We start from the raw sequence: 15,327 nt of genomic DNA, 5'->3' as shown, positions 1-15,327 counted from the left end.
AAATAGTAAAAATATATCTAGGACTTTTTCTGGTTTTGTTGTGAGTATTGTGGGTTCAGTTCATTTTTGGCTAGTTCCTTGGTCCGACTTATATTTCTCAAGATCTATAGGCCCCTTCCTATGTAGTCGGTAGTAACCACAGGGTTTTAATCTATTGCTTGTAGCTGTTATAGCTTCTTCTGTTTGCTGGTCTCTTCAGTGTCTGGTTTCCGCCCTGACACGAAGGGGATGGTGGAGGACACTTTTTTTTTTTTTAAGCTCACTTGTTCTGTCGAGCTCCTTTCGAAGACTTGGGTTGCTTTTCTGGGTGCCTGATGTCCTCTGCCGGCATTCAGAAGTTGTTTTGTGGAATTTACTCGGCGTTTAAATGTTCTTTTGATGAATTTGTCTGGGAGAAAGTGTTCTCCCCGTCCTACTCCTCCACCATCTTGGCTCGGAACCTAGTCCAGTCTTTAAAATAAGCATCTAAACTGGCGCGAAAATATCAGGAATTGGAAGGAAGAGAATATGATTATAAAATATAATATAGAGGTTCAATCAGTAAGACTTGCCATTTAGTTGGATTTTAAATTCATGAGAGTGGGGAGACAAAGTAAACTACATTTTTGAATCTAGGTAATTAGGAGGATTTTGATGTCATCACTAGATACTGGGAGCATGGATTGAGTAATAGCATTTTTTTTCCAAAGGAGGAAGGTGAATTCATAGCAATTTTAGTTTTTTATGTGTTGTCAGGTCAACTTTCAAAAGACGTCCAGTATCTTTGATTTACAAAATTATGTTAACTTCATATATGCAGCGTTGTGATTCAGCGTTTTTGCATATTATTCTCCATTATATGATATTATTTGATAATTACAATTCCTTGTGCTATACAGTATATTCTTGTAGCTTATCTATTTTATACATAGTAGGTCATTTCTGTTAATTCCATTAAATACATAAATAAAAAATTCCAGTATATGATTGAAAGTTTTGGATTACAACTTAATGACAAGGAAGATCTGGCTATTTGAGTCATCAGTACACACAGATTAAAATTGACATCAGAAAGATGGCTGAAAGCTTCCATGGGGAGCATATGGAAAAATAGGAGAAGAGGACTAGAGACAGAACCTTGAACAGCTGCATTTAGGAAGCATCAGCAGGAAAAGGAGATCAGAACAGAGTTAAAGAAGGAAGGACATGATAAACAGGGAGAACAGTAGCAGAGCTGCCTCACTAGAAGTTTGGACCTGGATCTTTAAAGACAAGGACAGTAAAAGAGAAGCTAAGGGTGTCCCAGGAGGGAGAAGAATAAAGTCACAAAAATAAAATGAATATTGGTATGGAAATGATGAAGAAATATCTTAAAGGTCCTGGGACTCACCTGCCACAGCCTTTTAGGGATACCTGGGAACTGGGAGGCATTTCTGACCTGGTCCAACTGGAGATTTATTTTATCCTTTCTAGGTGAGGTTCTCACTTACCAATGGAACATTCCAGAGAGATCTGGCCCTGGTCTCAATGATTCTGCTTGTGTTTCTTGGATCTACTATTCTGCAGTGGATCCCATCAAGGTAAAGGCAATATTGGCTTCTTGGAGATGTCTCAGAAATGGGCAGACTGCCTAGGAAAAAGAAGCTATTAAACAGATGTGGTAAAGAGCCCAGCACTGAAGTCCAGGGACTGAGGGAAATTCCTCAAATCCCGAGCTTGTTTTAATAGGAAAAAGGAGAGATAAAATGATTAGGTAGCACTCATGTTTGTTCGGAGGGCTTTCTTCCTTGTTTCTTCTTCTTGAATAGTATAAGGCAATATGTTATCATTTTAGGAACTTAGAATTGGTTGTCAAGAGATTAGGTTTCTAGCCCAAATTTGGTTCTGTCTTATCTTTTGATTGACTTTAGGCAAGTCATTCTGCCTCTGATTTCTTATCTGGAAAAGGCTAATCTGTGTGGCCAGCCAACCACAGCCAGATGCCAGCAATCAATTTATTGAGAGCCTACTACATTTTAGGCATTTTACCTGGCTCTTTTGATGATAAAAGTATAAGATTCAATTCCCATCTTCAAAGAGTGAGATCTATAATAGCTGTGGGAAACAGATGAATATAAACATAATATTAGCATTGAATATATAAAATATAAGTAAAATATATAATGAGGCTAGGTCTCTCCCACATGGCAAGCTGATACTTTACTTACTGAGCTACACGGGAAGCTATATATATATATATATATATATATATATATATATATATATATGTAATGAGTTTTAAACATAGCATAGTGTTAGCAACTACTTAAAACTATTTAATAGAAAGTGCTATGGGGTCCATGAGAGAGTGGTTAATTCTATTTGGAGGAGAGAATGAAAGGGAAACTAGAGAAGGCAATGTGATGATAAGTAGATGCACTTTGAGACTTAAAAGTGGAATAGTGGTATAACATAAGAAAAGGGATATGGTGTAGGAGTGGGCATTACAAAGAAGAAGAAACAACCTGAGAAAAGGCACTGGGTTGTGAAAGTGATTGGTGGGTTTGGAGATCAATGAATATTCCTGCAGAGATAAATCATAGGTGAAATAGCATATCTTACCTGTGCCCCAAGGTGGTTGTGAAGATAGATTCAGATAATACAGTTAAGCCTCTTATAAATACAAGGCATTATGATAAAGTGCTGAGGACACAGTGGGCTTGGATGCCAGCCTATCTCCCTGTAGAGCACCTATTGCCCAGGAACAACTACATCTTGTTCATTCCTTCCCCATCCTCAGGACATGTACAGTGGCCTGGTGGGACCCTTGGCCATCTGCCGAAAAGGCATCCTGGAGCCCTACGGAGGACGACGTGACATGAACCGAGAATTTGCCTTGTTATTCTTGATTTTTGATGAGAACAAGTCTTGGTATCTGGAGGAGAATGTGGAAACTTATGGGTCCCAGGATCCAGGCCGTGTTAACCTACAGGATGAGACTTTCTTGGAGAGCAATAAAATGCATGGTCTGTAGAAAGGAACCTATCCCATTTCCTTACTGGTTTCATGGAGGTATTTTTGATAGGCCCATCACAACCTAAGGGAATGTAATCTCTGAAAGGTTAGGAAGGTGGAATGGGGACACATTAGAAGAAATGTCTAGTACTACAGTATTATCTATAATGTGGTTCATGTTAGATCAGGTGCTCAGAAAGCAGGAAGCTGACTCTATAAAGTTGCTGTGGTAACACGAGCACATTTTAACCTGTTAGAAAGTGCAAGACAGACATTTATGACCCTCAATGTACCTGGTGCACTGGCTGATTAGGGGCTCTCTACTTAAAAATTCTGAATTTAGTTTCTCAATATCATCTTGTTTCCTTGCCACTCTGGATCTGAGATATGTTTTATCAATGGATTCTAATATAGATAAATGAAGGACAGCTTGTCTTTTAATCTATTTTTGAAACAATGGTTATATTTACAGATGGAAGGATTGGAGAGAGAGCCTCAAAGAGCAACATACTGGGTTATATTACAAATAAGAACTTTTTGATGCTCAAATGGATTTTGGAGGGAAATTGTGCACCCAAACCTTCCTTTGTTCTACATATTTGTGTATCTTTTAAAAATAGAGAAAATCTCAACTAAGAGGAAGAATTTCAGTGCAGGGGAATGTAGTAGTGCAATATTTCTTTGATTTGAGGGTAAATTGAAACTTTGATAGCTACTCTACTGGAACTCAATAGTAGTATCTCATTGTCACACAAATTATAGCTATTTCCCCTTGATGGAAATATGAGTTATTCACATTGGATCTGTTGACTCAAATACATTACAGAGTGACTTTTTAGCTCCTTTCAAATCTGATAAATAAATTGCCCAAAACCAAATGGAATGAGGATACAGATCTTGCTAGTGCAGGGGTTTGGCTAATGCTCATTTCCATTTGATGTTTAAGTGTTTATTCATCCAACTCTTCAGATATCAGTCTACTTATCTATCAAGTATTTATTGAACACTCTCTGAATGTGGGCATTAGAGATAAAACAACAAAAAAAGTAATGTTGGAGTCTGAGAGCAAATAAATAAGACCTTCCTTCCTGTCTAGATTTCTGAACTAATTGAGAAAGAGACAGAGCTGCTTAAGATCAAATGTGAACTTACTGACAAAGCTAGTTGGCAAACTGAATTTAGTTTTGCAGCAAAATGGGCTTGCTAATACTGCCCCAACAATGGGTAGATTTTATGTTCTGTTATTGACATAGAGGGACAAAAACAGCCCTCCTTCTTTTCAGAGGCAAAATCTTCCCCATGATGGAATAACAAATCCATTTGCACCACTTCCAGTGGTCTGATCTAAGAGAGAGAAGATTCAGAATGGGGCTGAGTTGAGTATATTTAGTTCCTTTCTCAAATACAAAATTTGACTAGAGTAAATAAACAGGCTATAAATGTTCCTTCCATTATTTCCTCTCTTGGATGAAGAGTATCAATTATCTTCCCTCTATGAAAATATTAAAAGTGGAGAAGTTTATCCTGGGTATACTCTTGAAAGTGTGAATTAACACAGTGCTGAATGGTTTATTATCTTTAGAGCATTAGATGTGTCCTGGGAAGAAGCAGATAGGGAGTCCCATGCATTAATATCATTATTAATTCCAAGAATGTGACAAGTATTTTTTAACATATATTGTAGGATCAGGTGTCTGCTTGGTGTTCTGAAGAATACGAGTACAGTGTTATAGTATATACATTTATTTCCTGCTTATTAAAAACCTTCAACCTATTTGGGGATATGAAATTCCACAAATTAAAAGATAGATGAATGTAGGAGGCAGTTTCTAGTGAGTTCCAAAGAGTGATACAGATAGTACTGGAGGAGTTTAGATGTGGAAGAGGATGCAGAGAATGAGGGGTCCTAAGAGGAAAAAGATCAGGGAACTATTGTTAGAAGAAGTGAAAATATGACTGAGCTTTGAAAAGATGAGTAAAAGGAAGAATTTTTGAGAGGGAAGATCAGAAACACGAGCAAGAACACAAAGAACATGAATAAGGGGCCAAAATAAGGGATGGTTAAGAAATTACCCTAATTGAAATATGTTAGATAGTGTTAGACACATATGGGAAAGCTTGGGACTATATTTTGAAGGACCTTGTTGGTCTAAGGAGTCATGGACTTGATCTTTTGGGCGGGGCGGGGGGGGGTGGCTTTTAAGGTATTTTAAGCAGCAGAATGACATGGTCATACTAGTTATTAGAGAGACCACTCTTATAGCACCAATGTGGGAGATATATTGGAGAGGGACAAATGGAGTAGAAAAGAGAGAAGCTAGGAGGATGCTGCTGTCATCAGAGATGATAGGGATTATCTTTATGGTAGTGGCAGTGGTAAGTCGAAATGAGATATACAAAATACTTTTTCTTCTCTTACAGCCATTAATGGAAAGCTCTATGCCAACCTCATGGGCCTTACAATGTACCAAGGAGAACGAGTGGCCTGGTACATGATGGCAATGGGACAAGATATTGACCTACACACTGTCCATTTCCATGCAGAAAGCTTTCTCTACCGGGTGAGCTAGAAAGAGGGCTGAGTCCCTCAGGGGTGATTCTAGGCAGGGGTGATTCTAGGAGTTATCTAATATCCATTGAGAAGGAAGAGGAAAGCAAGAAACAAGATAATAATCAGTTAAAAGATGAAAGGTATTGCACGTGGAGTATTGAGCAGAGAAATCTAGTTTGGGTTTGTATCCCAAGGTCAGTCATTGTCCTCCAAGCCTTATCTTTCCCCTTTGATATAAAAGAAATGAGTGGCTCATTTATGGGATAGGAAGATCAAAGGAATAAATGTTATCAGATCTCAGTCAGGGACTTGAGGCCCAGTGAGCAGTCATCCTAAGAGCAAGAAATTTAAGACAATTGTTTCATGATCTCTGAAAATCCTTAATCCATTCCTGAACTTCAATTCAAAAACTACATTGGACAACACGTGGGTTTTGAAGATTTTGTCTTAGGAAAGGGGGTTAGAGTTGTAGTCATTAATGAGTGGACTTGCTGACAAAGGTCCATATAGTCAAAACTATGGTTTTTCCAGTAGTCATGTATGGATGTAAGAGTTGGACCATAAAGAAGGCTGAGCACTGGGAAAATGATGCTTTCAAACTGTGGTGCTGTAGAAAACTCTTGAGAGTCCCTTGGACAGTAAGGAGATCAAAGCAGTCAATCCTTAAGGAAATCAACCCTGAATATTCATTGGAAGGACTGATGCTGAAGCTGAAGCTGAAGTTCCAGTACTATGGCCACCTGATGTGAAGAGCTGACTCAGTGGAAAAGACCCTGATGCTGGGAAAGATTGAGGGCAAAAGAAGAAGGGGGCGACAGAGGATGAGATGGTTGGATGGCATCGCTGACTCAACGAGCATGAATTTCAGCAAACCCTGGGAGATAGTGAAGGACAGGGAAGCCTGGCATGCTGAAGTCCGTGGGGTCTCAAAGAATTGGACACAACTTAGTGATTGAATAACATAAAAGATTTAGAAATGCTGATAAAGGTGGTGGTATGGAAGATAAAGCAAACTGAGTTTTATTTCTAAAGGAAATACGTGGATCTTTCCTAGGGGTCAAGGCTTAAACCTGCTAAAATGTATGGATATACTAGTTTTTAGCCCCCTAATGAGAGTTGGAATTGATTTAACTTTGGGTCACTTTGAGAAAAGTAGGAAGAGAGAGTCTCCTCTGTTGAGTCAGTTTGTATGGGTGGGTTCACAGAGAAGATAGATAAGGTAGAATCTTTTAGCTGCTCTCTTGGAGTCCTATGTACCTGATGTGGATAACAAAGCCTTATACTTTCTATAAACTCTGAGATGATTGTTATACCCTTCACTTTTTCTCTCCCACCACCAATCTCTTTTGCAGAGTGGAGAGAGCTACCGGGCAGATGTAGTGGATTTGTTTCCAGGGACCTTTGAGGTTGTGGAGATGGTGGCCAGCAACCCTGGGACATGGCTGCTTCACTGCCATGTTACTGACCATGTCCATGCTGGCATGGAGACAGTCTTTACGGTCTTGTCCCAAAGAGGTAAAGCCTAACTATGCCATCTTCTAGTGTTGTATCTAGTCTATAAGAACCAGAAAATCCCAAGAAGTCTCTTGCATCTGTCTTCTGATCCCAATAAGTACCAGGTTTTAAAACAAAACCCACCCCCCTAGGTGTTCTGTCAACCTTGTTGCTCCCCTGGTCATGCCTCCTAATTTCTTCGACATCTGTTGAGCTCCAATGAATTGACTCAGCCTGAAACTGAGTGGGCTCTATGCATTGATGCTTAGTATAGACTTGCTTCCTTTCAACACATTTAATTTGTATATAAATTTATTACTTTAGAATTTATTAGGTACTAGCTAGTTCAAAGAATCTTGTTAATGAGTTTTTTTTTTTTTTCCCCTAAAGGAAGAAATATAATTCCAACAGCTACCCCTTGACTGGTTTGTTTGTGGAGACTGTCTAAGGCTTAAAAGAGATAATTAGCTTTCAATTAAAACTAATCCCAGACAGATGCTACCAAGGGTGGTAAAAAGTTTTCCTTTTATTTGTTATATGGAGAAGTAATAGCCAGGGTAGTTTCTTTATCAATCTTTATTCATCACCAAGAACATAGAAGAGTAGGTTGTGTTGAATTTTATGTCTTTGGGGTGTTAAAAGTTGAGTCTCATTCTTGTGCCTCTTAACCTGAATCCAGTACTCATCATTATCCCCCTCCCAAGAGGCCCAATAGAAACTCTTAGGGCCCACAGAAATTCAGGGAGGTTTTTTTGTTTGTTTGTTTTTGTTTAAGTCAAGCTGTTTTGAAAACTATTGAGAGGTAATATTGAGAGGGGCTTCCCTGATAGCTCAATTGGTAAAGAATCCATCTACAATGCAGGAGACCATGGTTCAATTCCTGGGTCGGGAAGATCCGCTGAAGAAGGGATAGGCTACCCACCCCAGTATTCTTGGGCTTCCCTTGTGGCTCAGCTGGTGAAAAATCCACCTGTAATGCAGAAGACCTGGGTTTGATTCCTGGGTTGGGAAGATCCCCTGGAGAAGAGAAAGGTTATCCACTCCAGTATTCTGGCTTGGAGAATTCCATGGAGTGTATAGTCCATGGGATCGCAAAGAGTCGGACACGACTGAGCGACTTTCACTTTCACTTTACTTAATATTGAGGTAGGTATTCTGGGATTCCTTGCCACTGGCATTCTATCAGCATAAATAGAAAGTGGGAAAATGTCTTTAGGCATTCAAATAGGTCTAGAAAAGCATGGTAGAAAATACAACTCTTCCGTTTAACCCCAGGAAAGGAGACAAATGATTGTACATTATCATTTCCTATATCTTTGGAAAACTTTGTTCTCTGGTAACATATTGCTAGAATGTGTCTTCTAGCTACCACTATAGTACTACTCCCTACCTCAAAGACAAGCACATATAATTCTTTAGTGTGTTTTGTCAGTCCTTAGAATTAAAGTCAAGTGGCGAATTGTTGTATCATCAAGATCCTATAGATCCAAAGCAATAGATTGTCTCCATGTGTAATGGCAGGTCATCTCAAATATGGACCATTTATTATATAAGACACTGCATCAATACATGTCATCAAGAAATGTCCATAAAGAATAGCTCATGTCTCTTTTTAATAATGAGCCAGTCCATAATTTTACCTATTTTTCTTTTGTTTGTTTGACACCCTATAGTCTAATATGATGTTGTTCCAGTTACATATGAGCTAACCAGGCCAACCAGAGAGAAGAGCTGAAGGCAGATAGCGAATAAAAGACTGATTGTTGGAAAAAGCTTCCTGTGGAAGTAGCAGAGAATGAAAGCCAAAGCTACAATAAAATATTAAAGTGGAGTAAGGCCATTTTTCTACTAAAAGGAGAGAGGAAAGGATGAATGTGTAGCTTTTGGTGAGAGGAAAGGATCAATATGTAGGTTTGGGTGAAAAGTTTGACGAAAAAGATAGACTATTTCTGTCTGATGGGCTATGTTTCATCTGTAATGAAGTGAAAGACAGAGGCTAGGGTAAGGCGCTTGAGAAAAGTGGGCAAAGGTTTGAAATAACCACTCTTGGAAGTGGGGGGAAAAGTTACTCTGAGTGGTGGAAGATAAGTTCATTACTGCCAAGCAGCATTGAGGACTTAAATTTGTACCCAAATAATACTTACTTATACTTAAAAAAATAGAATACTTATATTTACAATTGTATGATGTTTCTCCACCAGCATTCAGGATATATATGAAAAAAGAAAATATAGTTACTGGGGTTTCAGCAAATGATTATAACAGTCCAGGTAATCTAGTAGTTGAAGTGATAAACAATGGAGTCTAACCTGACTAGGAATGGAAGGAAAAACAAGATGAAGCTGGTGAGTTGGGGAAAAAAAACTGAACTGTCCAAGAGCTAGAGATCTTCATGAGAGGATAAAATAAAAGGTTAAATGGAGTAAGTTGCATTAGAACATAGAATAGAAGAGCATTGTTAGACATTTGAGATGAAGCAGTTCTGCATAATTAGGCCAATGTGACCAGAGTTAGAGTATATTTGAAATTTGTTGGAGTTAAGAGGTCCAAAAACTGTGAGACTTGAGTGTTAGATAGGTCAATACCTACAGTGGGAATTGAGGACAATAAAGACTGAAGCACGTACCGAAGACTTTCATGAATGAAGAGAACTGCTAGGTAACAGTTATAAGAAGTGGTTGCGTTTTTTTCTAGCCAAATATTGAGACTCAAAGGAGAAGGAAATGGCACCCCACTCCAGTACTCTTGCCTGGCAAATCACATGGATGGAGGAGCCTGGTAGGCTGCAGTCCATGGGGTCGCTAAGAGTCGGACACGACTGAGCGACTTCACTTTGACTTTTCACTTTCATGCATTGGAAGAGTAAATGGCAACCCACTCCAGTGTTCTTGCCTGGAAAATCCCATGGACAGAGAGGAGCCTAGTGGGCTGCCGTCTATGGGGTTTCACAGAGTCAGACATGACTGAAGCAACTTAGCATCAGCAGCAATGAGCCTCGAAAGACATGAGTCTTTGCAAAAAGGGGAGGAATAAGTGATCTCAAAGTAGTATTGAGAGGATGCAAAGGAAATATTGTCCTCAGAGAAGAGTTCAGCCCCTTTAAAGCAAGAAGAGGAAGAAATAGTCAGAGAGATTGAATATGTATGGATGGGTTTAACAAAGACCAGGGGCTTCCTGAAGGAAAGCTGGAAAAGTGTGGCAAAAATAACAATAATGAAGATGAAGTGCCAATAAATATGTTAATATTGGTAGAGTGGTGATTTACTTTTTGGACTCCCAAGCCTATACACTTGTTCATATTTGTATCAATGCTAAAAAATCAAATCCACATACCAATACTGACTTTGACTACAAGCTAGTTAATTCCAGTCACCTCCATTTTGCTTACTATATCACAGAGAGTTCCCTCCAATCAATGCTAACCTCCTACAACAAGCCTGTGAACAGGTAGGAAGAATAATAAGACTAACCTCTTTTTTTTTTTTTTTTCCTCCAGAACACTTAAGCACTACCACCACCATCCCTGAAGAGATTGGAAAAGGTAGGGAGAATGACACACAGATTTGGTACTTATATATGTTGTGCATTCGGGGAAAGGTGCAGCGCCTCTAGAAAATGGGCTTCACATGACTGAAAGCTGTACTACAATGCTAACAGGAAGAATCCTGAGATTTATTTAAGACTTCAGAAGCAAGAAATCTAAGGTTAAGCTTCCAGTTAAGCTTCTCTCGGCAGATTTATTCTCTCTGACCCCCATGCCCAGCCACTTTAGTTGAGGGAAATGGCCTCATCTCCAGTTGAAGGCTGCTATCTTATCCTTTCACCTAATATGTGAGGGGAAAGAAAATTCAAAGTCTTACTGAGTTGTGCATAAAGGAGCTACAGCACAGATATGAATTCCCCACAAGAACAGTGTGAAACTAAGACACATGGAATACTAAATAGTTGACTTTTGGGGACCAGCCATTTCTGCACTTCAAGAAAACAGAGATTCTTGTCCTAGCCAGGCTAGGTTCAAATAATTATTTTACTTTCTTCCTCATTTGCATCTAAACTGAGAAAGATTCAGAAAGTTATGAAGGTCTAGATCAGATTTTAGAGATCTTCAGTTCAGTCTGGAAATTTTTCAGCTCTATTTGGAAAAGACCTGATGACCTGCCTGGGCTTCCCAGGGGACTCAGTGGTAAAGAACTCGCCTGCTAGTGCAGGAGATGCAGGTTCAATCCTTGGTCCAGGAAGATCCCCTGGAGAAGAAAATGGCAACCTACTCAGTACTCTTGCCTGGAAAAACCCCATCAACAGAGGAGCTTGGAGGGCTACAGTCTATGAGTCACAAAAGTTGGACACAACTTACTGACTGAACAATTATATGCCTAAGTATCTTATAAACAGTCAACCAGGAAACTAGGTTATGTTCTCCAGGGGTTAGGGAGTGGAAAGGTGAAGCAGAGAGAGCAGAGTGCCATACATATATGTGTATGTATATACATATTTGCAGGCTTCTCTGGTTACTCAGACAGTAAAGAATCTGCCTGCAGTGCAGGAGACCTGGGTTCAATCCCTGAGTTGGGAAGATCCCCTGGAGAAGGAAATGGCAACCCACTCCAGTATACTTGCCTAGAGAATTCCATGGACAAAGGAGCCTGGTGAGCTACAGCCCATGGAGTCGCAAAGAGTGAGACATGACTAAGTGACTAACACACACGCATATACATGTTTTGTACATACATTTGTATATACATTTGTACATACCAGTATGTACATACAAACATATATCTTCATAAGCTCTTGCTTGTTTTACAATGTTGAACAGTGGGAAAACCCCCTCAGAACTGGTGATCTAAAAAAGTCCAGGATTTTCTACATGAGAAACTGAGAGATGGAAAGTGATTTTTCTAAGGTCACAAGAGAAGTAAGTCAGTGGTGGAATGTGAACTCAAGACCAGGATGCTTCCCAGCTTCTGACTGAACTCATTTTATTACATCTTCTCTCAGTTCTGTAAGAATATTGATTCATCCAAGTATACATTCATCAAACACATGCTGACTGCCAGACACACCAAAATAATAAGACATAATAACCATTTTCGAGGAGATTCAAAGTAGAATGAGACACAGAAACAATAATTGTAGTTCTGGATGCTATACATTATTTTTAAAGGTGGGGGGAAATAGTAACAACTGATCAATTATTGTGCATTTGCTATCTTCCAAGAACTATGTTGAATATTTATAAATATTAACTCAAACCTCACAATAAACATTAAAATTAAGCACGCTGGAGAGGGTGTGGAGAAAAGGGAACCCTCTTACACTGTTGGTGGGAATGCAAACTAGTACAGCCACTATGGAGAACAGTGTGGAAATTCCTTAAAAAACTGGAAATAGAACTGCCTTATGATCCAGCAATCCCACTGCTGGGCATACACACTGAGGAAACCAGAAGGGAAAGAGACACGTGTACCCCAATGTTCATCACAGCACTGTTTATAATAGCCAGGACATGGAAGCAACCTAGATGTCCATCAGCAGATGAATGGATAAGAAAGCAGTTGTACATATACACAATGGAGTATTACTCAGCCATTAAAAAGAATACATTTGAATCAGTTCTAACGAGGTAGATGAAACTGGAGCCTATTATACAGAGTGAAGTAAGCCAGAAGGAAAAACATAAATACAGTATACTAACGCATATATATGGAATTTAGAAAGATGGTAACAATAACCCAGTGTACAAGACAGCAAAAGAGACACTGATGTATAGAACAGTCTTACGGACTCTGTGGGAGAGGGAGAGGGTGGGAAGATTTGGGAGAATGACATTGAAACATGTAAAATATCATGTAAGAAACGAGTTGCCAGTCCAGGTTCGATGCAGGATACTGGATGCTTGGGGCTAGTGCACTGGGACGACCCAGGGGGATGGTATGGGGAGGGAGGAGGGAGGAGGGTTCAGGATGGGGAACACATGTATACCTGTGGCAGATTCATTTTGATATTTGGCAAAACTAATACAATTATGTAAAGTTTAAAAATAAAATAAAATTTAAAAAATAATTTAAAAAAATTAAGCATGGTTATTATCCTCATTTTATAAAAGAGGAGACAGAAAGCCAGAATTGAGGGTAGCTTGGGTCAATTGGCCCAAGCAAGTAAACTGTTGGATTACAAATAGTACAGGTGCTTTGGGCAAACCAAATAGAGGACCATTATTTTTTTCTAAGTTGTGGGGTGTGCATTTTAATATTTTCCATAAATATAACCAAAACTGAGACATGAACATTATTAATTGTCTAGCTGAATTGATGAAATCTTTGCTGAGACCTATAATGTTTTAAGCTGGGGATAGAATGGTAAGGAAGAAGAAAAGCTGTTCAGGCAAATGAGCAGCATGAGAAAATCTTGAAAGCCTGAAAAAAGGATCACCTATTCTGCAGAACAAGGAATGAGTTGTTATGGCTGAAGAGTAGCAATTAAGAGTAGGGTAGGTTAGAACGTGATTCTGAGAGTTGGAATGTCTGATTTGAGTCTGAGCTTTATCCCATGGGCTAATCGGGGGTCATCAAATGTTCATATGCTGGGGACTAAGAAAATTAGATATTTCACCTAGAAATATCAATGTGACATCAGTGTTACAATGACTCAAAGATGCAAGAGACCAGACAGAACAGTGGCACACTCTTATCATGGCCCAATTGTCAAAGTGAGTATTGATAAGCTAGATAATTGAGTCAAACTGCTTCGCAGGAGATTCTACCTACTACTACTAGTTCTACCTTCTGGAGCCATGCAACAAAAATTCTTTTTTTTTTTTTTTGCTACATCATAAGCCTTTATATATTTTAAGAAATATGTCAAGGCCCTTCTCACTCTGAGTCCTAGTTCTTTGTATGGGGGCATTGGAGCTTCAGTGCTTCTTAAGGATTTTCTCAACTATGTCGTTTTGTTACGTTGATTCCCTATAACCACTGAGTCTATCATCACTGGCTGATCTTTTGAGGTATAAGAACCGTTCTTCTGTCCTATTTGGATGAGCTTATTTCTCCTCTTCCAGAGCTGATTATAAAATATGTCTTTAGGAGTACTCTCCAGCCCATGGTTCCCATTTTCCTCTTGTTCCATTTCAGTAGCAATTCCCAGAAACATTGGAGAAGGCAGTGTGAAGATGCTGGGCATGCAAATCCCTATAAAGGATATTGAGATGCTGACTTCTGTCTTGATTGCCATGGGTGTCATTCTCCTGCTCATTGCTCTGGTTCTTGGAGGTGTGGTGTGGTACCAGCATCGTCAGAGGAAGTTACGGCGCAACAGGAGGTCCATCCTGGATGACAGCTTCAAGCTTCTGTCTCTCAAGCAGTAACAGCTGGATCTTGGAACTGCACATCTGGAATATACTCTCAGCAGGCCATGGACTAGCAGCTGACATGCATTTAAAGGGTATGAGTTGTAGAAAAGGCAGAGGAAGGAATCAAACTCATCTGAGTATTTCTTCACTTATTTATTTGTATGGAAATTGTATTCTTTCTTTTTCTTTAGTTTCTTTGTTCCACTTGGGCATCTGGGGCTGAGTCCCCTGGAATCTCATATCACAAATTTCAATAGCTAGATTATATCACCCACTGACACTTGGAATATCTGGTAATTTCTAAAAACTGAAACATTTTCTCACAAAGTAGATGCCAAAAGTAAGGTTCATTGATTAAGTCTCTATTGCTTTCCAGAACTTAGGCAAATTTTTTCTGAACCAAGGCTAAGTGAGCTGTGACAGTAATCCATATCTAAAGACTAAGAACATAGCATGATGGGAAATAAGTGAGGTAGGATTTAAGGATCCAAATTATATTTTTACTTTTCTTGAGAGTGGACCATTTTTGTTAAGTGGGTAAATGCAATATTACTGCCAAGAGCAACTACAACCTCTGGGGACAGAAACTCCTCAGGAAGCCAGTATTCCAAGTTCTTGGTACAGTTGCACTGAAGGGAATGTTGAGTGTCCTCTCCATGCTTTCATCAGAAGATTCTACATATTAAAGTGCTTGTTATAACACCATAAGAGTGAACTTGTTGATTTTGATTGTCTCTGTGGTCTCTTGAAGGTTGTGATTGTTGCTGAAAGAGAGAGCATTTGGTGAGACTGGTGGAAGTGTTTAGGGGTGGGCATAGAATGAGTCTGCCTATCCTTTGTGGATGCTTCAAGTTTGTGTTTGGAAAGTGAAGAAGCTGTCCCGGAGGAGATCTCAAGATCCATAAGTGCCAAAAATATCATAGATGCTAAGAAATGTTGCCAGAGGGAAATAGAGGGCTGA

At 39.3% G+C, this 15,327-nt stretch overlaps 1 protein-coding gene across 9 annotated transcripts in view; it reads left to right on the top strand.

The window, feature by feature from the left end:
• Positions 1-15,074, top strand: part of HEPH (hephaestin) — a 139,429-nt gene extending 124,355 nt beyond the window's left edge. For 5 of the 9 annotated variants that reach the window (XM_015461727.2, XM_010822042.4, XM_010822043.4 and 2 more), the window contains 6 exons: positions 1,453-1,559; positions 2,759-2,984; positions 5,395-5,534; positions 6,877-7,039; positions 10,515-10,559; positions 14,149-15,074. In XM_015461727.2, coding sequence (XP_015317213.1) covers positions 1,453-1,559; positions 2,759-2,984; positions 5,395-5,534; positions 6,877-7,039; positions 10,515-10,559; positions 14,149-14,381 — 914 coding nt within the window. In that variant the 3' untranslated portion in view covers positions 14,382-15,074. The remainder of the gene's footprint in view (positions 1-1,452; positions 1,560-2,758; positions 2,985-5,394; positions 5,535-6,876; positions 7,040-10,514; positions 10,560-14,148) is intronic. The other 4 variants (XM_059883790.1, XM_002700167.7, XM_010822045.4 and 1 more) reach the window with 3 other exon arrangements.
• The last annotated feature ends 253 nt before the right edge of the window (positions 15,075-15,327 follow it).

Source organism: Bos taurus, chromosome X, assembly GCF_002263795.3.
Source record: "Bos taurus isolate L1 Dominette 01449 registration number 42190680 breed Hereford chromosome X, ARS-UCD2.0, whole genome shotgun sequence".
In the NCBI taxonomy this organism is placed as follows: domain Eukaryota; kingdom Metazoa; phylum Chordata; class Mammalia; order Artiodactyla; family Bovidae; genus Bos; species Bos taurus.
The sequence above is the reverse complement of the archived record's forward strand: the minus strand, read 5'-3'. Positions and strand labels throughout refer to the sequence as shown.